Here is a 20,727-nt window from a genome sequence, read left to right on the forward strand (position 1 = left end):
TGACACTGAAGGACAAAACGAACTTTATTTATACACAGGGTTGGCAAGAGCTGTACCGGAACTGGAAAAAGAAGCAAATCTCTTTAAAGGCCCCAAAATTTAAAAAGCCAATTTTTGATTCAAAACAAAAAGGTGATTCATACAATACAGGCAACATGTTTACAGATTTGGAAAACATTAAGAACATCCATGTCATTTTTGTCCTTCTACAGAAACAATATTAAAAATGTATTTCCCTTACACCATGTTTTTCCATTTTCAAACATAAAAAAAATGGTCCCTGAGTTAAGTCAATTCAAGTCATGTTTTTTGTATAACCCTTATTCAAAAAAATTCTCAAACGGCTGCACAGGCTTCCATTACGCCACCGCCTCATCTGAAACATACATGAGGGCAAGGAAAAACTCAAAAACCTCAACATGGGGTAAATGAAGACACCTTAAGGAGGGGGCACACATGAGGTAATCCCCTTCACAAGATGACCAGGCTGCAATGTAAGAGTAATAATGATACCAATAAAAGTAGTAGGCCGTTAACTCTTCATCAGCTTATTTTTTTCATAAAAAGGTGAAGAAGTCCCATTTCATCATCTGGTCAGAAAGTGATGACATTTAACTATTGAGCTAATTATTATATTATTTAAAATTATAAAATATAGAAATTATATAACTTAACTACAGTATTTGATTTAACAAGTTGTAACTCCAGGTGAAAGCTTTTCAGCAGGATGAAGTTCAAGCTTAACCTGCTTTGACTCGTTCTAGCATCTTAACTCCCAAGGTAAGCTATAAAGGTATTTGTGATGATTACTGATGCGGGGCACCTGAGTCTGCTCCGTTGGCGTCAACAGCCGCGGACGATGATTCCTCTTTTTTAAACCCCCGCTTTCCTGTCAACATTTGTCGGATCGTCTGTGAACCTGCGCTACACGCTAGGCAAACTTTTGTGACTCCTGACTCTATCCTGCCCTGTTCTCCGTCTGATTCCCATTGCCGACCTTTTTCTGAACCCGTTTACGTTTTTGGTCCTCCGTCCTGGCCATCGACCTGTTTTTTTCCTCGCTCTCGACTTTGCCTTCGCTCGACAAGGAAGTGTCACTTTCGCGTTCCTAGCGATCTGCTACCCGTGACCGACGATCACTGGATTGTGGGTGCAAGCCCTTTCCTCATTCTAAATAAAGCTGAGTAAAACGAACACATTTGGGTCTCGTCTCCGTTCCTGGTTCGTGACAGTATTTCAACGTAATAGAGCCATATTCAACTCTTGTGTTGAATTATGCATTATTTACCATTATACATTATCCAAACTACATTTTATAATGTAATAGTTTTGTTTTAACGAGATTGAAGTAATAAATTGTACAAAAATATCTTAGAACAGTGATTTTCACCCACTGTGCCGCAACACACTAGTGTGCCGTAAGAGATCGTCGGGTGTGCCATGAGAAATTATCCAATGCCACTTTTTAAAAATTTTACATTCTATAAAACATTCATGAATCATTTTCTGCAAATATTATTTCATTGTCAAGTGTCTGTGATGTAAAAACAGGGCCCTCTGTTGGCTGCGGCTGCATCGGCTCGCTACAACGGGTCAGGTGTATCGACATTTCGTTCTGTGTACATTGTTACAAAGAATGACAATACAAAGGAAATTATTATTATTATTATAAATCATATTGTAATTAAACATACTGTTCATTGTCATTTTATAACATTTTTGGTTCATGGTGTGCCGCAAAATTTTTCCAATGTATAAAACATGCCGTGGCTCAAGAAAGGTTGAAAAACACTGTCTTAGAACATACATAACATTTAGAAAATACAATTGTAACGTGAAGATAGGATTTCTTCTTCCAAGGGGGGCGCGACAGAAAATAATTGAGAAGCTCTATTTTAAATAAATGAGGTACTTTTTACCACTAGTGGTCAATATATAATAGAAACTGGGCCAGTATTGGCTAAAATAAAAATGATTACCAGTGAAGAGAACAAAATTGGGCAACTAAGAATGTACACCAGATTGCGCCTAAATCTGTTTTTAACAAGTTAAGCTTCCCTTCTTTATAACACAAGTTTATACAGAAGTCTGGAAATGGATTCTGACAAAAGGCACAAGCTGCAACTTGCAAGCCAGTGGAGACTTTTTACCTTTTTTTGTCTTTCCTGGGTGTTGTCCCAGCTAGGGCGTAAATGTCACGAAAGCTCACCATCTCCCATCCAGAAAAAAAGTTATTTTATGTATCACTTTCCAGAAAGTGTACATAAAGGTTTTATAGCATGCAATTCAAAATGTCGAGTTACAAAAAAAGTTGTCATGGATGTGGAGAGGACCTAACGACACTTAAGGTGGGCTTCCTCTACTTTGTTTTGGGTGCAAGTCCAAGCAGGTTGATAAAAAGGCAGAACAAGACATGTTGGGTGGCTAGCAAAGCTCAACAACACAATCCCCCAGCCCCCGTGTTCCTGTTTTAGGAAAGATGATTTAAGACTTGGATTAGCTATACTAGCAGTTATCATGCAAAACAATTTTTTTTGATAGAATCAGAGTACTCACCAAAACAGTGCTGTCAGTTTGCTACAACTATGCTGGGCAGGACATCTGCATAAATATATAATAAGTACATGTGTTCTTTTTATTCTTAAAAGGTGTCCATGCTTTTAGCACAAAAATATGTTACTTAAGTGCTATCGATAGTACAGTGCTGCATTCAGAATTGAGTCAAAATTGTCCCGATAAAAATTAAACTTGACAAAACAATAGGTTCTAAAAATAGACACAAATTTTTACGTATACTACTTCGTATTTCACGGCCTCAGTCCATCGCGTGTTGAAAAACTATTCTGCGATACATTACGCCAATGGCCTGAAATGAACAGCACCTGTGCTGCTGCAGTCCATTCACCCCGGTAGACTATTGCTGTTCTACGACATGTATGAGTATAAATGAGTGCTCAATACGTGCGCTATTTCTATGCATAAAATAGCAAGACAAGCAATTCTGGTTACTTTTGGGGAAGACATTACTATTGATTTTACGCTACTTTAACAACAGCATGACTCTGTCTTTGTCTCGATAGATATGCAAATACATACTACTCAGATATATAATTGATTATTTTCCATGGTCTTTGGGTATTTTTCTGTGCCACTATAGTGGGGCGATAGCTGTACTGGTTTCACCCAAGGAAGTCCAGACTAGATTTGCATTCCATTGCAAAGCTAAGGGACAGAAATTTTCAAATTTTCCAGGTTACTTGTGTGTAGCACATCAAAGGTTTTCAGAGGTAGCTACTGTATAAGATAAAAAGATTTACACAGAGAGCTCCAAAGAATTTTACTCAGTTAAAACAGTAACCTTGGTCTTTTGTCTTTAACAAATGCAGCAACATTGTTAGACATCTGTAGAAGTTTAAATATTAATTTAATAGGATGGCCAAAATGTTTTTTTTAGAAATGTCAGGGAAATTTCTTTAGACTTAAGTTGGCATTTGAAAAAAAGGATTGTCAATATTCATGCCTTGCTGGTCGCTCCTCCTTCCTCACGTCACTTATTTCATGGTGTTAATAGACACTAAGGTCCTCCAAACAAAAAATTTAATTGCGATGATCATTATTGCTACTCAGGTGGCTAAACTTCCATTGTCAGTTCTGAAATTAGTCTTTAATAGGCCTCATTAATCAACTCGTTCTTCACGTTCCCAAGGCACATGGTAGAGTTCACCAGCAAGCTGAACGCCAAATAAGGCGCTTCAGCCGTCATCAAGACTGGGATGGTCAACCCGAGTCCAAATTCTGGTCAGTGCGCACCCCCTTTACGGTACAACTGGCAGTTAAGCCGGTCCAGGGACTGAAAGATTTTCTGCTCCTCCATAGAGATGGAGGTGGGTGCCGGGTGCCGGCGCTGGTATCGGTGCTGGTACATCAGCTGAAGCGGCTGAGAAGTTGTCTTCTGCGTTTTATGTTCCTCTGGGGGGGCATACATGTCGGTCGGACGGCGATGGTTAGATGATTTGACACCTGGGACACAAACAATGGGTGCATTTACAAGCAGGATATAATCTGAATTAATATTTTCAGTATTTTGATTATGTAAAGCCCTGCAAATGCGCAAAACAATCCAATTACAGTCTTAGTCGGACAACGAGTATTCCAATTGCAATGGTAAGGTTAGTCCTTTCATTTTCCCATTCTTGTGCAAGTATGTATGCATTTAAGAAATCCGATTGTGCTTTAAAATACAGTATTTCCTTGATATTTGTAGTAATCGGTTCCATTACAACCGTTTATGAATACACAAAGTAGGAGCCATATACAGTAAACCCTCGTTAATAGCGATGATTATACTCCAAAAAGAATGTCTACTGAGCTAAATCAGTGAAGTAGAAACCTATAAGATTAAATACTCTATTATACATTAAAACCAAAAAACAAAAGCCATTTGTTCAACAAATAAAAGTATTGTATAAACATTTTTTTACAGTTACTTTATTGTACTGTAATAATAGTTTTCATCATCAGCTAGTGAACAGAATAGATATAATTTAGCCAATCAGATTGCAGAGCACAATTAGTCTCGCCATCCGGGGTATTTTTATGCACCAAAACACTGTCGGACTCGTAGTACCGAGACGAATCATACATGCAAACCTCGGCTTACTTTCTAAAAAAGCCTCATGTGTATTAGGACATTTATATTTTATTTTCTGCCCACATGGCGAAAATGTCACAGCTGTATCCATCCATATATAGTGAGAGTTTATGTTTTTGGCCTGCACAAGTACATCTTGTAAACACACAGGATGCAGCAATGGAGAAAACAAACATGTCAATTGGTTGATTTTGGTTACATGAATGGATTCATCCTTTATCTAATGTACAAAGTTCAATGTGGAAACAAAATTTGAGTCCTTCGCCCTTATATTCGAAACACTCACTAACGCCATGACATGAAAACGATTCATTTGGGTAGCTCCAGATATAATATTCCATTTCCAATCGGGTTATTGTCTGCATGTAAACGTATTCATTTACTGTCGTGACTTCCCATTAGGGTGTGTGACAACTTAGCTGTTTACCAACCTTTTTTGGGGTAATCTGGGTAGAAGCCTTTGTTTGACAGTACTACTGGATTCGCAGCAAGTAGACAGCCAATCTGTAAGATTGACGTGTGTTGTTTTGCATTGATCCATTTTCAGTTTGAAATTCCACCAAATACATCTAAAAACCTCTTACCTTGCAGAATTCTGGAGGTTTTTTATTGGTTGAGCCAGAAGGTCGTCGGTTCTGATCCACACCAAGTTTGTTTACGACCCATCCACCAGTCTGGCATCGGGGGGCCCTGTCTTTGTCTAAGAAAATTTAAATAATTGCACCATGAAAAAAGGGAAACTATATAAGTGGGTTAATTCGAAGGAGGTCAATTGACATAGAGCAGGGTTGATAAAACTAAAGACTGTGAGCTCTTAAATCCAGCCCGCTGAACAAAAAGTTTAAAAAAAATCCTACTAATAAGAAATGTTGCCACTCTTGTCCCCAGTGTCGCTTTGCGGTCCCCAACAGCATACAAATGTTTTTTCAGTAAAAATTGTGTACTGCATTGTATACAGACGCTGAGATACGTTCCGGACGATCAGTCGTAGGTTGAATTTGTTCGTAAGTTGCTCCAGTGCTATATTTTGTACGGAATGTATGTTTAAGGTTTATATGAGTAAGTTTAAGGCTTGTATAAGTAACCTGTATTGTTTGGAAAAATAAACGTTTAATAAAATAATATGCTCTATATAACGTTACAAAGAAGGTTGAATGATAAAGCATAGTACTGAAAAAGAAAGCTACACATTAGGCGTTGACATTCTGTGGTCTGTGAAGCCCTTTGAGACTTCTTGTGATTAAGGGTTTCACAAATAAACATGACATGACTTGACTATAAAGATAATAAAAGTTAAGTTTAACTAACTTTTGGAAGATTTAGGCGACTTTCTCGTGCGTGGTTAAAATCGGACGGAAAAAAAAGCAATCCAACCATTTTCTCAAACGCATCAAGCTTTCTGAAGCCACCTTTGTTTCAAAAGAAACGGCTCGCCTCTCCCTTTCACCTTACACCAACCATATTGAATGAATGCACGAGATATTAAACAATAAAAACGTTGAAGTTCTTAGCGTGCTAGAGATACAGTGCAGTGTGTATACACACAAACCAGGAAGTAGAAGACGGATTTCTTCTTTGGGGTGGATGCTGGGTGACCTCTCACAGCGCCACGCGTCGGAAAGAAGCACTACAGCACTGTCCTCTACTCGGTTAAAGGTGCACACAATGCATAACCTAACTTACAGCAATGTCCGGGTATTTTTCGACATTCCCCCAAAAAAAGTTTGTATGTACTGTTCTTCGTAACTTGAATGAAGTAGGTTAGCGTCAGTACACTCAAATCATGTAAATGTCATTTTTAATACACTTTAAGTGTGCATTTTTTTGTGTTTGGATTTTTTTCATCATATTCTTCAAACGGATAGTTAAAACTTTAAATTGAGCAGTTTTCCCTGAAAGTATTATCATTTAAAACATTTAAAAATTGATATGTTTTTTAATACATTTAAATGTATTATTATCAGATACATTGAGTTTACTCCTGAAGATGTAAGTCAGGTTTTTGATGTTGTTATGACTACAGTCTAGAGCAGGGGTCTTGAACGCAGAGTTCAGCCTGAAACCAAACGTAATAATTGACATTTTAGGCCTGACCTGATCCATATATCCATATATCAGGTCACTTAAGCTTACCTCTATTACAGTCATAACTTTCATGACTAAAAATCGTATTTGCAAAATTAATTTTATAAATCATTCTCAAAAATCATTGCAACAATGAGATAAGTTTTTGAACAAAACAAAGGTGTTTATTACTTTAGGTATTTATTGAATTTAAAAATATATACATAAATAAAAATAACAGAAGTTGTTTACGAAGCTTTTGGCAATGGATTTTATAAAACTTTCCATGCATACCTAATGAAGGGTCCGGTGGTTGCCCCGCAGTGCTAAAGAAGGCATTGCGGACATCCTGGCACAACTGATAGATGTCCTCGTCTGTGGGGGTTCGCTCCAGCATTTTCTCCCTTGAGGCCACTCTGTGCCCTCTGCCGCCCCCCGTCGAGGACAAGTGACCAAGAGCAGGCGAGCTTTTCCAACCATTCTGAGGCGTGGGTCGACCGAGCTGGTTGACGACGGCGCCATCGCCCGTCATAAGTCGCTGCGTGTCCTCTGGAGGTGGCGGCACCAACTTGTGCTCCCCGACATAGGAGCCCTTGGTAGGCACCCCATTCTTAAAAAGTATTTCCAATTAGAAACATTTCATTAGTTATAAACCGAACATTTAGTGTTCCTCCCCACAATTATGCACATGTTTCAAAACACTCTCAAAGTTGACCGATCTGGCTTCTTTCCGCTAGAGCTGTGACGTCAATAAAGGAACAAAAAACTTTCAAAATGGCAAATCCTATTAACAGAATATGTGAGGCCAGTTCCTAAACAGACAACGATTGTAAAGAACCAAGTTTTTCTGACACCGATTTTATGGACGATCAAAACAAAAAAAATTGCCTGACAGACATTTAAAGAAAAAAAACAGTTATAGAGCATGATAATTGGATATAGAGCAGCATCAATTCGAACCATGGGTTAAGGCGAATGACGAGGACGAGGGCGAACTTGACATTCAACAATAAACAACAATAAAGACCGACGAAAATATTTTATTTACTGTTGTAAAATATAGATGCACTGAATGTATCACATACATCTTGCCTAGATGTATTGTTTATTCCCTATTGAACTGCAACTCGAAATGTGCCGAGGACAGGAAGACGATTTTAGGAGCCTTTTCACACACGCACTAAATTCACAAATGTTGTCTAATTTCTTGCAACATTTTCATTTTTTGGCCAGCAAAAAAAGACCAACTATTACTGCATTCACCTGTGACACAACACCTAGGCATTCTCCACAAAAACTACCAAAACTTTGCTTGAAACAACCGTAACCTATTTGAAAAATTAATACGTTAAATATTCTGACAAGTGGCTTGCAAACATGCTGATGTTATCTAATTACGTCACACCTCAGGATGTCAGACAGGACAGCTAGTCTTCAAAATGCATACATTTGCAAAATATTTTTCCTCGCCTATTCCATCTTACCAGGGGGTCGGCTGCCAACGACTGTGCATGGGTAAATGATGTGACGATAGTTCTACCCAACCAATGTGTTGCAGTACCTGGGGTAATCAGTGACCAAACCCCCTAATTCCAACCCTTAATGCCGAGCGCAAAGCAGGGACCATCTTTCTCAGAAATTAATTGGAATGTACCTACGAAATATTTAGTAATCCCTTGATGTATTGAGGTTTATTAATGCGATTTCGCTACTTCGCAGATTTTCATTGCGTATTGTGTTCTGTATTCTGATGGACTAAACAGTCTCTCCTCCCCTTTTCTGCCTGTGTCCACCTGTGCAGACACAAAACATGACATTGTGGTCTGAGTTGCACAGGTACAAAGCTTGATGAAGCTGAATTATGTATGTGAAAATCTTTTTCAATTTCGAGTTTCTCTAAAAGCCATCATGTCAACAAAATGCTCTGTAGCGACCAAAGCAACAAGAAGAAGGTGTCACGGGACGTGGTGGCGTGGAAGGTGACCGGACCAGAACGGAGGCAGGAGGCATGAAGGGAGAACTCAAATGCGTTGACGATCCATAGGTTTTATTTAATAAAATAAAAGTCGCCCAATACTCCGAGGCAAAACAGAACAATACAGAGTTCCTCCGGCACGAACTCAACAGGACAAGGCATAACAGACTAAAACAGGACAATGCATAACAGACCGGGATTGTGAATAATGAGTAGTAATGAACCCGCAACCGCAGAGCCCACCATGCAGCCTTAAATACAGACCCACCATTAGTGGAACTGCTTTCAGCTGTTGCCCAGGGGGCGGGGCAGACTGGTCACCAAGGCGACCGTGACAGAGCCCCCCTCTTAAGGGACAGCTCCCGAGGTCCCAAAAAAGAAAAAATTACAACCTCACGCCCCGGAATGGTTCGACGCTCACGATTGGGGCAACCCCGCTCCCTCCTCCGAACACGCAGGAACGGGGAGAGGCAGGCGCCATCTGCGTCGGGCGGATCGGAATAGGCGCTCGGCAGGGGGGGGGTCCGGCGAGCAAGCTGGACAGGGGATAACAGACAGGCAGAACCGACGAGAACAGGACAGGCAAAATCAGGGCAGAATCAGAACAGGTAAACAGGACAGGCAAAATCAGAACAGGCAAAACCAGAGCAGGTAAACAGGACAGGCCTCTACAGAAGAGTCGCACTCAGGTCAGGCCGATGCAGAAGAGTCGCAATGAGGGTGTTCAGATGCAGAAGAGTCGGACTCAGGGGGTTCAGTTTCAGAAGAGTCAGACTCAGGGGGTTCAGTTTCAGAAGAGTCAGACTCAGGGGGGGATCAGATTCAGAAGAGTCAGACTCAGGGGGGGATCAGATTCAGAAGAGTCAGACTCAGGGGGAACAGATTCAGAACAGACAAGACAGGACAGGAAAGACTGAACAAAATCAGTACAGGGAGACTCAAGGCAGGCATGGGAGTCGAACAGGGAGGCATGGGAGTCGAACAGGCAGGCATGGGAGTCGAACAGGCAGGCTTGGGAGTCGAACAGGCAGGTTTGGGAGTCGAACAGGCAGGCTTGGGAGTCGAACAGGCAGGCTTGGGAGTCGAACAGGCAGGCTTGGGAATCGGAGTCGGCCCGACGGGCAGCGAAGTCGGAGTTGGCCCGACGGGCAGCGGAGTCGGAGTCGGACTTGCACGCAGGGGAGAGGGAATAGCAGGCAATCGGCACGGGAGTCGGGCAGGCAGGCGTCAATTCTTCCTGGGACCCCATTCGAGGCACAGCAAGGGCCACGACGGGCGGGGCCGTGGTTCGAACGGGCAGGGAAGGCCAACTCAGTAGGCGCCTGCCAAACTGCGCACTCCAGCTCTCCCCAAGTCGCGCTGGGATCGTTCGCCGAGTTCAATTGTTGGCGGGTTCATTCTGTCACGGGACGTGGTGGCGTGGAAGGTGACCGGACCAGAACGGAGGCAGGAGGCATGAAGGGAGAACTCAAATGCGTTGACGATCCATAGGTTTTATTTAATAAAATAAAAGTCGCCCAATACTCCGAGGCAAAACAGAACAATACAGAGTTCCTCCGGCACGAACTCAACAGGACAAGGCATAACAGACTAAAACAGGACAATGCATAACAGACCGGGATTGTGAATAATGAGTAGTAATGAACCCGCAACCGCAGAGCCCACCATGCAGCCTTAAATACAGACCCACCATTAGTGGAACTGCTTTCAGCTGTTGCCCAGGGGGCGGGGCAGACTGGTCACCAAGGCGACCGTGACAGAAGGAGATGGACTTTGTACATGCTAGATTTACTTTGAAGCCGCATGAGGCCCTTTAGTCCTTTTACAAAAAGGTTTATATTAGAAAAAATGGCTTCCGTAAGAACACTAATTTGATACATTCTTAACGTTTTCCAAGGAATTGTCATGGTTTGGTGCCTGACGGCCCTCTTTTCCTGAAAAGATGGCAGCTTTACCCCATTTTCCAATCCGCTTTACTTTTCCTCTTCACATGTGTTTTTAGTGAGACAATTTGCCACCTCTGCTATAATATCCAGGGCTCTCACCTCCCTTTGCTTAACTGTTTTGATTCCTTAAGCCTTTCGCTCACCAAAACGAGAAGCATTCGTGCCCCACGACCTCCTCCTTCAATTCCCTCCACGTTTCAGTTTCACCACTCCAAGATCCGCCACACCATCACCTCCCTCCTTGTGCCACGATTGTCCACCCAAGCCATCTTTCTTAAAGGTAGTCCCAAATCTTCACTTTAAGAGTTTTTCTTCACCCCAAGATCCCCTCTCTGGTTTCACTCCAAGCTCTTCTCCTTTGCTATCCCAATCCCACACCCCCTTCTCACCAGTAAATTAATTTGTTGTTGCTGATTAAATTAACGTCCACCCAAGTAGGGTTAGACCAGACCCCTTGTGTCCCGCATTTGAGTGTCTGACACCTTGTGACAGGAATATAGATAGACACAGTATGTGTTTCCTTCCTAAATAAGGCCTATAACAGGTTTTTTTATTGTTTTGCTGCTCCAGACATACTCTTTTTTAGTCCAATTTGGCGTTTTCAATATCTTGGTTTGCTACCTATGGCCTAAGGAAAGTAAATGCAGTTTTCCATGACGTCCTTATGATGCGGCGACAAAGTATCATGTTGAGTAAAAACACGTAAACAAATCCAAAGATTATTTTTGAAATTATAATTTGATATTACAGAAGTTATTTTTGAAAAAATGTTTTTGTTAAACAAATGCTTGAGTGTGTAAATTGGGTGTGTTCTTTGGTTTTAATGTATAAAAGAATACCAAAGAAATAAATGAATGTTTCTCCTTTGCAGGTTTTGACTAACGCAGAACTTTTTGGAACCCAACCCCCACAAAAAGCGAGGGATTACAGTAATATGTATTATATGCAAAAACCATGAACTATCTACTCACATTTTACATGTTTAAGGGTTTAGAATTACCGTATTTTCACGACTATAAGGCGCACCGGGTTATATGGCGAACCCCCTAAAAATAGTTTTTTGTCCTATATTTTCCATACATTAGGCGCAGCGGACTATAAGGCGCTACAGTGGGAACGTCAACAAAAAAGTCAGATAGTTCAGTCAAACTTATTAACCTCTTAACATTCCGATGGCTCGCAAAGAAGCAAATATGTGTCTCAGACACGAACAGACCCGGTGTCTGGATGATGTCACCAATCACTCAGATGCGTCATTCCACATATCAATAGGTGTCATGATTGCCGATTCAGAGCACCTGCGACTGCTTAATTGGCGCCAACAGCCCGGGCCAGTTGATTGGCTGATGTACACCTTTTAAACCCCGGACTTCCAAGAGATCCCTAACAGATTGTTATGCGAACCGTTGCTCCCAGCTCGGTAAGCTCTTACATCAGACTCTGTTCCTGCCCTGTTTTTCTCTGCCTGATCCTCGTTGCCAACCTGTTTCCGGACCTGACTCTGCCCCGTTCTGCCTGCCTGTTATCCAATCTGTTTTGCCCCGTTACCTGCCTGCCTCCTGTTGCTGACCTCGTTTCCGAACTTGACACCACCCTTGCTCTCCAGTCCCGGCTAACGACTTGTAATTCCCGTCTGTCTTCGACCCTCCTCTCTAGACACGGAAGTGTCACTTTCGCATCTCCTGCTCTGCTTGTCCGTCAACCATTGGATCGTGGAAACAAGCCCTGCTCTCCCTCTTTATTAATAAAAACTGAGAAAACGAGCGCTATTGGGTCCTGTGTCCGTTTCTGGTCTGTGACAATAGGAAGGTAAAACTCTTGGGATTCAAGAAATGGCAAATATTTCTTAAGTTTCTATTTTATTTTCACTGGCAACTGTGTGAACAGCAAAGTAAGAATATAATTGTGCAGGAAAACGTGGTTCTTTACTGTGCAAATGACAATAAACACTTTGAATTGAATTGAATTGAAAAATAGACTCATCACAGAAACATCAAGCTCAGTCTGAAACTCAGTCTGAAGTTACTGGGAAAATATAAAGCCGGAGTAGCTCATCTAAGTCATCTTGCAGCAATCACGTTCAATAATAATATGCAACCATGGTCTTCTTGCATCCGTGAGTGTAGTAAATCCAACTGTGTAAAATATTAACACACTCCAAAATACACAATAATGCAAATAAGATAAAAAAATCAGCTGAGAAGCATCTGCATCGATTGACGTTGCTTGTTGCTAGCTGTATGTTTATCCCCATAATTCCTGTTTACAAATACAGACTAGTGAAAAATGTTTTCTCCATGCCGCCGAGCAATGTAACATGTGATTCACGTTCATCTTTTTCAGCCAATTGCAGGCTTAGTTTTGCCCCACTTTGGCATATGCGAGCCTGTAAATGCTAAAAAGGACCTACCTTCTTTACCTCCGAATAACTTTAGCCAATAGTGACCGATTCAAATGATGATCGACACATTGGTCAGGAAATGTTACCGATGTATATATATGTATACTGTATATATATATATATATATATATATATATATATATATATATATATATATATATATATATATATATATATATACTGGACTGTCTCAGAAAATTAGAATATTGTGATAAAGTTCTTTATTTTCTGTAATGCAATTAAAAAAACAAAAATGTCATACATTCTGGATTCATTACACATCAACTGAACTATTTCAAGCCTTTTATTACTTGAATATTGCTGAATTTGGCTTACAGCTTAAGAAAACTCAAAAATCCTATCTCAAAATATTAGAATATCATGAAAAAGTATACAAGTAGGCTATTCAACTAATCACCTGAATCATCTAATTAACTCGAAACACCTTGCGAGGGTTTCCTGAGCCTTAAAAACACTCAGCTTGGTTCAGTAAACTAAATCACAAGTATGGGGAAGACTGCTGATCTGTCTGCTGTCCAGAGGACCATCATTGATACCCTCCATCAGGAGGGTAAGACACAAAAAGAAATTTCTCAAAGAGCAGGCTGTTCACAGAGTGCAGTTTCAAAGCATATCCACAAAAAGTCTGTTGGAAGGGAAAAATGTGGCCGGAAACGCTGCACAACCAAGAGAGATGACCGCAGCCTTAACAAAATTGTGAAGAAGAGCCGCTTCCAGAATTTGGGGGAGCTTCAAAGACAGTGGGCTGAAGCTGGAGTCCAGGTATCAAAAGCCACAGTTCACAGACGTGTCCGGGAAATGGGCTACAATAGCCGTATTCCCATGGTCAAGCCACTTCTGAACTCAAGACAACGGAAGAAGCGTCTGACTTGGGCTATGGAGAAGAAGCTCTGGACAGTTGCAGAGTGGTCCAAAGTCCTCTTTTCAGACGAAAGCAAGTTTTGCATTTCATTTGGAAGTCAAGGCGCCAGAGTCTGGAGAAAGGCTGGAGAGGAGCAAAATCCAAGTTGCTTGAAATCCAGTGTGAAGTTCCCACAATCAGCAATGGTTTGGGGAGCCATGTCAGCTGCTGGTGTTGGTCCACTGTGTTTCATCAAGTCCAGAGTAAATGCAACTGTGTACCAAGAGATTTTAGAGCACTACATGCTTCCATCTGCTGAAAAGCTCTATGGAGATGAGGATTTCATTTTCCAGCATGATCTGGCACCTGCCCACAGTGCCAAAACCACCAGTAACTGGTGCACTGACCATGGCATCACTGTCCTTGATTGGCCTGCTAATTCCCCTGACCTGAACCCCATTGAGAATTTGTGGGGTATAGTTAAGAAGAAGATGAAAGACACCAGACCTGCAAATGCAAATGAGCTGAAGGCCGCTATCGAAGCATCCTGGGCATCAATAACACCTCAGCAATGCCACAGGCTGATTGCCTCCATGCCACGCCGGATTGATGCAGTAATCCAACCAAGTACTGAGTGCATCAATGGACATTTTCAAATGTTTGATTTAGTTTTGCTGTTATAAAATTATTTTTTAATTTGGTCTGAGGAAGTATTCTAATATTTTGAGATAGGATTTTTGAGTTTTTTTCAGCTGTAAGCCAAAATCAGCAATATTCAAATAATAAAAGGCTTGAAATAGTTCAGTTGATGTGTAATGAATCAAGAATGTATGACATTTTTGTTTTTTTAATTGCATTACAGAAAATAAAGAACTTTATCACAATATTCTAATTTTCTGAGACAGTCTATATATGTATACACACACACACACACAGTGGAACCTCGGTTTTCGAACGCCTCTCAATTCGAACAAGTCGGAGTCCGACCAAAAATTTGGAGATATTCTTGAGTTCGAACGCCGGTAATGTGTGAGTGGGTACGCTAGGGTGCGATGCTGAGCGGCGTACGGGTGTAGATCGCTCTCTTCTTGACCAACTGTTATCGCGTGCGGACGTGCTTCGTTTTGCTTTCGCTTTTAATATAGGTGTACGAAGTGTTTTAGCCCCTAATTATGCCTCCAAAGAAAGTCAGTGCAAGCAGCAAAGTTGCTACAGGTGAAAAAAGAAAAGTAGTGCGTACAACTATTGCATTTAAGAAAGAAATAATAGCAAAATATGAAGGAGGTGGAGTGTCTGATCTTGCTAGGGAATACCCCACCGTCCACCTGCGCCTTCTGCTGACCACCACAAAGGTAAGAAATCCTATTCATAATTATTTTCTTTATCCTTTTTTTTATTTTTACACGTTCATGTTAGCGTAATCTTTCGTACGGAAGATTACGATAACGCGAACGTACGATTAGCCTGGGTTAGCATTATGCTTACATTAAACATTCAGGTAAACATTCAGGGTGTTGGAACGGAGCCCAACTTTCAGGGTGTTGGAACGGAGCCCCCTTTCCAATGAACCGCTCACCACTTGTTGTGGAGACCCGTAAATTGACTTGTTAACGACCTGATTTTTTTTTTGTTAGCGTAATCTTTCGTACGGAAGATTACGATAACGCGGAGGTACGATTAGCCTGGGTAAGCTTTATGTTTACGTTTAACATTCAAGGTAAACATTCAGGGTATTGGAACGGATTAAAACAATTTACATTATTTTTAATGGGAAATTTTTTTTCGGTGATCGAACAAATCGGTTTTCGAACAAGGTTCTGGATGGATTATGGTCGAGAACCGAGGTTCCACTGTATATATATGTATATATATACCAGCTCGGTAGCCTAGATGGTAGGGCGCCAGCTCCGAGACTGGGAGGTCGCTGGTTCAAGCCTCAGCCGGGTCATACTTACAACATTGGTACTCATTGCCTCCCTGCTTGGCGCTCGGCATTAAGGATTGAAATTGAGGGGTTTGGTCACCTAATGACAAAATGGCTGCGCCCTGTTTGGCTGCGGCTGCATCGGCTCGCTATATATGTATATACATATATATATATATATATATATATACAGTATATATCCCACATACACTGTTGAATACTTCACCTACGGGGGAAAATCTAGTTGGCGGTTGCTTGCCTTAGTTGCGAGACCTTGCGACTCAATATAATCCATATATAAGGCGCATGGGCAGCTTTAGAAAAAAATAAAGGCTTTTAGGTGCGCCTTTTAGTCGTGAAAATACGGTACCTGTAATATTGATTCCCCGCGTATCCTGGCCACCGGGACCGGGGATTGAGGGATGAAAGTTGAGGAATGTAGAACTGCACTTGGCTGAGTGACGTGTGGCTGTCCCACGTCGGCGCTGACTTGAACCCCGACGTCGACCCAAGTCTGGGGGTGGCCAACCTTGGGCCGGGTCCTTTCAGGTTCTCCCAGTTCCTCGTCCAACCAGCGTAGTTTTTTCGAGACATTTCTGTTCTCAGCGGCTTTGGACCTGGCCTTAGCCACTTCAATGCTGTCGCACACTGACAAGTGAACCGGATTGACAGTGTTGGCGGGAGCTTGCGGAGATTGGGAGAGGGTCTCACCAGTTTTCAGGATCCCTTTTGTGAACTGGACTTTGCGGGCTGGGGATGATGACACCTTGCAGGCATAAAAATTAGTCAGGTGTTAAAAAGGGGAGAAAGGTGTGGAGGAAATATTTTCTGGTACACCCCAGAAAAATATTGAGCCTTGTCTACCGACACTGTTTTTCAGTAATCTGCAGGATACACACATAGACCTTGGGGATTTTGCATGAAACCATAAAATGAACCTGGATATGTTTGTTATTTTGGCGGAATTTATCCTCATGTCGGTTACATGAAAGAAAGTTAAATTAAGTTCGGCTAGGTTACTCTGGGGACTTATTCGCTACAGCTAGCCTGCTCCCGGACCAGGCTAACTACCAGGCTAAGATTATCCCTGGAGATATATCTGGTCATTCTACTGTCTATCGTGTGAAAAATCAATGGCTTTTTATAGCCTTTCCATGAACTTTCTTGATATGTTGCATTATTCCAATTATCCGGTATTAAAATTTTACATGTAGGCTATATTGTCATTTCATTAACCTCGGTTGACTATAATTCCATTCATTAGCCATTCATTTAGTAACATTAATTGTCTTCAGGCTGTTTTATTGCTATGCCTATTAAGAATGCTCAACCAATGACCCTCAGAGTTTTGAGGAATATGAATATTATTGCAGTTTTCAAGATTCTAAAAGGGGACACTAAAACTTGCAAAAAGGGTATCAATAAAGTATTTGACAAGTGCAATATTGTCGATATAGGTCCAAGAGCCATCCATTTGTTAAAGTATTCTTTGTCAGGAATAAAAAAACAAAAAACAAAAAGGAACTACAGTTAGCATCATCTTTGATATTGATTTCAACATAGCGAACATTGTTTACAATGAGATTAGAGGTGGCACTTCAGGATAAACTAGCAATAACATACCTTGAAGAGAAAACTTAGGGTGAATAGACAAAAAACTTTATTTATTGCATTGACTGGGAATTAAACACGCGCCTCCCACGTCTCAGGCACAAATGATTCCACTGAGGTCGATCGTATTTTTGAAGATGCCATGTGCGTACATTTATCCCAAATATCTACAGCAGGCTTGACAAGGCCGCGCCACACATTTTTATCCTGGCTCTGCAAACATGCAATAGGTTAAGTCAAAATGCGCCGGCCAGATTAGGTTAAACTCTGTTTAAACAGTTAGTGTGGATTTTTTCTTTCACTTTCGTGCAATTCCGCTGCCAACGTACCTATTGCAACGTTGTCTTGGCGATCTGTGAGCCAAGAGATTTAAAATACAAACTTGCCAAATAAATAAATAAAGTGTGTTGGCACAATCAAATAGAATCCTTTGCGATTGTTTAATATGTAATCTAGGTAACGTGACCTAAGGGCTGCAGATGACCATTCTACACCCTGATTGGCTATAAACGGAGATTGGTTTGATTAGTTCTTTACTGTATATTCCACGGGTGTTAATCTTCGCTTTAAACATAACAGTCACACTGCCCAACAGGCAACTACTCCCGCCCGCGTAAACTACACTGATATTATTTCAAAGGCACCGCCTCAAATGCCCGATTAACTCTCTGCGAAATCTCACGATACATCCCTCCTCTAAACATTTTCTCCTCGGATATACACAATTCACACAGGTCACCCTTTTTTACGTCACATTGGCAAATTTTGCCAAAAGGTGTGTTTTTTTTCCTGACCTTGGACTCTTGACTCAGGTGGCACTTGGAGCTTCCCGTGTTCATGTGTTTCCACAGGCTTATGTCAGCGGATAATTTGTTGAGGTTATTGACAGAGGCGCAGGTTTCCTTTTGGGTGGGAAAGTTGTAGTTGAGATCGGCAGGCAGCCTGTGGATGTGCGGCTTTACCGCCACCATGGTAGGACCGGGCACGGGCAACAAGGGACGCAAATCGTTGGGGCATTTGAGGTCTGGGGCTGGTTTTTCAGAGTAGTGCAGGACGGTGCTTTTGGTCTGTTCCTCGTTCTCCAGACTGTCCTGACTGGACAGACTTTCCGACTTGGAGCAACGGGACACATTGTCATCCTGAAATGGGAAAAACGTGAAAATTCAATTTGTATTTGTTCCACTGGAAGATCACTGTGCTCACTTAATGAGTTTTTCTCATTTTTATGTATTTTAAAATATTATTTATCCCCTTGTACTGTTTTTTTAAACTCCAATTTTTGCATTGGGTCTTGGGATCAAGGGATCCCAGTTCGAATCCTGGCTCGTCCGTGTTACATGTCGAAGTGTCCTTGGGTAAGACACTGAACCCCAAATACCCCCAATAAGCAGGTTAGCGCCTTAAATGGCTGCAAGGCCGTTATTGGGAAATGTGGAGCACATTGTAAAGCGCTTTGAGAAGTCATTTACTTGAAAAGCGCTATATAAAATGCAGATCATTTCATTTTCATTTCATTGGGTTAAAAAAAATTGGCAAAATCGTCAGGCCAAGAGTAAAAAAAACGACTCATGATTACGTTCTCAAATGTGATACTTCAGCAAAAATAGGGCAAAAAAGATCATGTAGACCAGGGGGTCAACAATATGGTCCCCCTAAGAACACTTGAGTAGCCCCACACTAGTTCTGAAAATAGCTCACCAGTGATTGGTCATTGTGATTTTCTGGGAAATTTCTACCGAGCATGATAATTCATTGACCTGATCAGTGTCTTTGAGTGCATGATCAGTTCTTCCAAAATTATTTTTAAAAATAGCCTTAATATATAAGAAGTATTCAGTGCTCTTATATGAGACAGATGTTTTAGTGCTTGACAGAGCTTATTTTAATTAGGCCTGGGCAATAAAATGATAACGATAATCATTGGCATATAATTTTTGCCACAATAAATGTATAACTGTTTAAAAATAATTTAATCTGTATTTACCACCCAACCACAGAGAAAACTGGGGCGCTAATAAAATAAACACGCAAGTTTGAGACCAACAATCTGGAGATGAAGAAGGTACGAGGACCATACATTCACTCAGCAGGAATAGCGGGAGGGCGGCTCAAATGAAAGCGAAAATACTACAACCCAGTCACAATGAGAGATAATTAGAGGAAGGACACCTAGGAGACCCATTCAAAACATGCTGAAAGAGTTGTAGTCAGGATAGGCCCCTCATCTTCACTTGTTTGGAGGTGTTTTGGCTACTTAGAGTATGATAAAAAAGAGCGGCGATATGCACTGCAAACTTTACCGACCATCAACTTTCTTAATATGTATAATCTATCTATCTATCTATCTATCTATCTATCTATCTATCTATCTATCTATCTATCTATCTATCTATCTATCTATCTATCTATCTATCTATCTATCTATCCATCCATCCATCCATCCATCCATCCATCCATCCATCCATCCATCCATCCATCCATCCATCCATCCATCCATCCATCCATCCATCCATCCATCCATCCATCCATCCATCCATCCATCCATCTATCTATCTATCTATCTATCTATCTATCTATCTATCTATCTATCTATCTATCTATCTATCTATCTATCTATCTATCTATCTATCTATCTATCTATCTATCTATCTATCTATCTATCTATCTATCTATCTATCTATCTATCTATATTGTCATTTCATTACCCCCAGTCTACTGTATAATTGCAACAGTCATTTTATAGTCATTCTTTTAGTAACACGACAAACTTTTCCCACCAAACTGCCTTCTAGAATACGCTGAAGAAAAAATAATTCAGCCACAAACAAGTGCTAGCGGACGTTAAAGCACCAGGCCACATGAAAAAACCTTCCACAAGTGAGCCAGCTAGCATGGCACTAACTGCAACCAGTTCCCCCTCTGAGAAGGTAGTCAATTGTTTAATGTTCTTCATATTTATGAAAATGCTGTTTAAGTTTGTCACATGCGTATCTGTTTCGACATTAAATATTGGTATAAGCAGCATTGGATTTTATCAACCTTCATTTAGGGCCAAACAATTAAACTTAAAATGTGAAAGGAAAAACAGACGTGATAATTATCGTGATACTTATCTATACCGACTGACAACAAAAGTTTTATCGTAATATTTTTTGTCATTAAACAGTCATAACATAGTAAAACCAGAGTAATAACTTAAGTTGCTATTTTAGTCAGGCATATCAAATTGGTAGCCCTTCGTGGTTATCGGTAACAACATAGTAGCTCCCAGCTTCAAAAAGGTTAAGGACCCC

At 41.0% G+C, this 20,727-nt stretch overlaps 1 protein-coding gene across 6 annotated transcripts in view; it reads right to left on the reverse strand.

The window, feature by feature from the left end:
- The window catches only part of cep126 (centrosomal protein 126), a 26,440-nt gene continuing 5,713 nt past the window's right edge, over positions 1 to 20,727 (reverse strand). For 4 of the 6 annotated variants that reach the window (XM_088345118.1, XM_088345119.1, XM_088345116.1 and 1 more), the window contains 6 exons: positions 18,229 to 18,573; positions 16,194 to 16,589; positions 7,010 to 7,325; positions 5,236 to 5,351; positions 5,083 to 5,155; positions 1 to 4,020 (listed from right to left, as the gene is read on the reverse strand). In XM_088345118.1, coding sequence (XP_088201244.1) covers positions 3,800 to 4,020; positions 5,083 to 5,155; positions 5,236 to 5,351; positions 7,010 to 7,325; positions 16,194 to 16,589; positions 18,229 to 18,573 — 1,467 coding nt within the window. In that variant the 3' untranslated portion in view covers positions 1 to 3,799. The remainder of the gene's footprint in view (positions 4,021 to 5,082; positions 5,156 to 5,235; positions 5,352 to 7,009; positions 7,326 to 16,193; positions 16,590 to 18,228; positions 18,574 to 20,727) is intronic. The other 2 variants (XM_088345120.1, XM_088345121.1) reach the window with 2 other exon arrangements.

Source organism: Urocampus carinirostris, chromosome 10 (assembly GCF_059441175.1).
Source record: "Urocampus carinirostris isolate Australia breed hairy pipefish chromosome 10, RoL_Ucar_1.0, whole genome shotgun sequence".
In the NCBI taxonomy this organism is placed as follows: Eukaryota; Metazoa; Chordata; class Actinopteri; order Syngnathiformes; family Syngnathidae; genus Urocampus; species Urocampus carinirostris.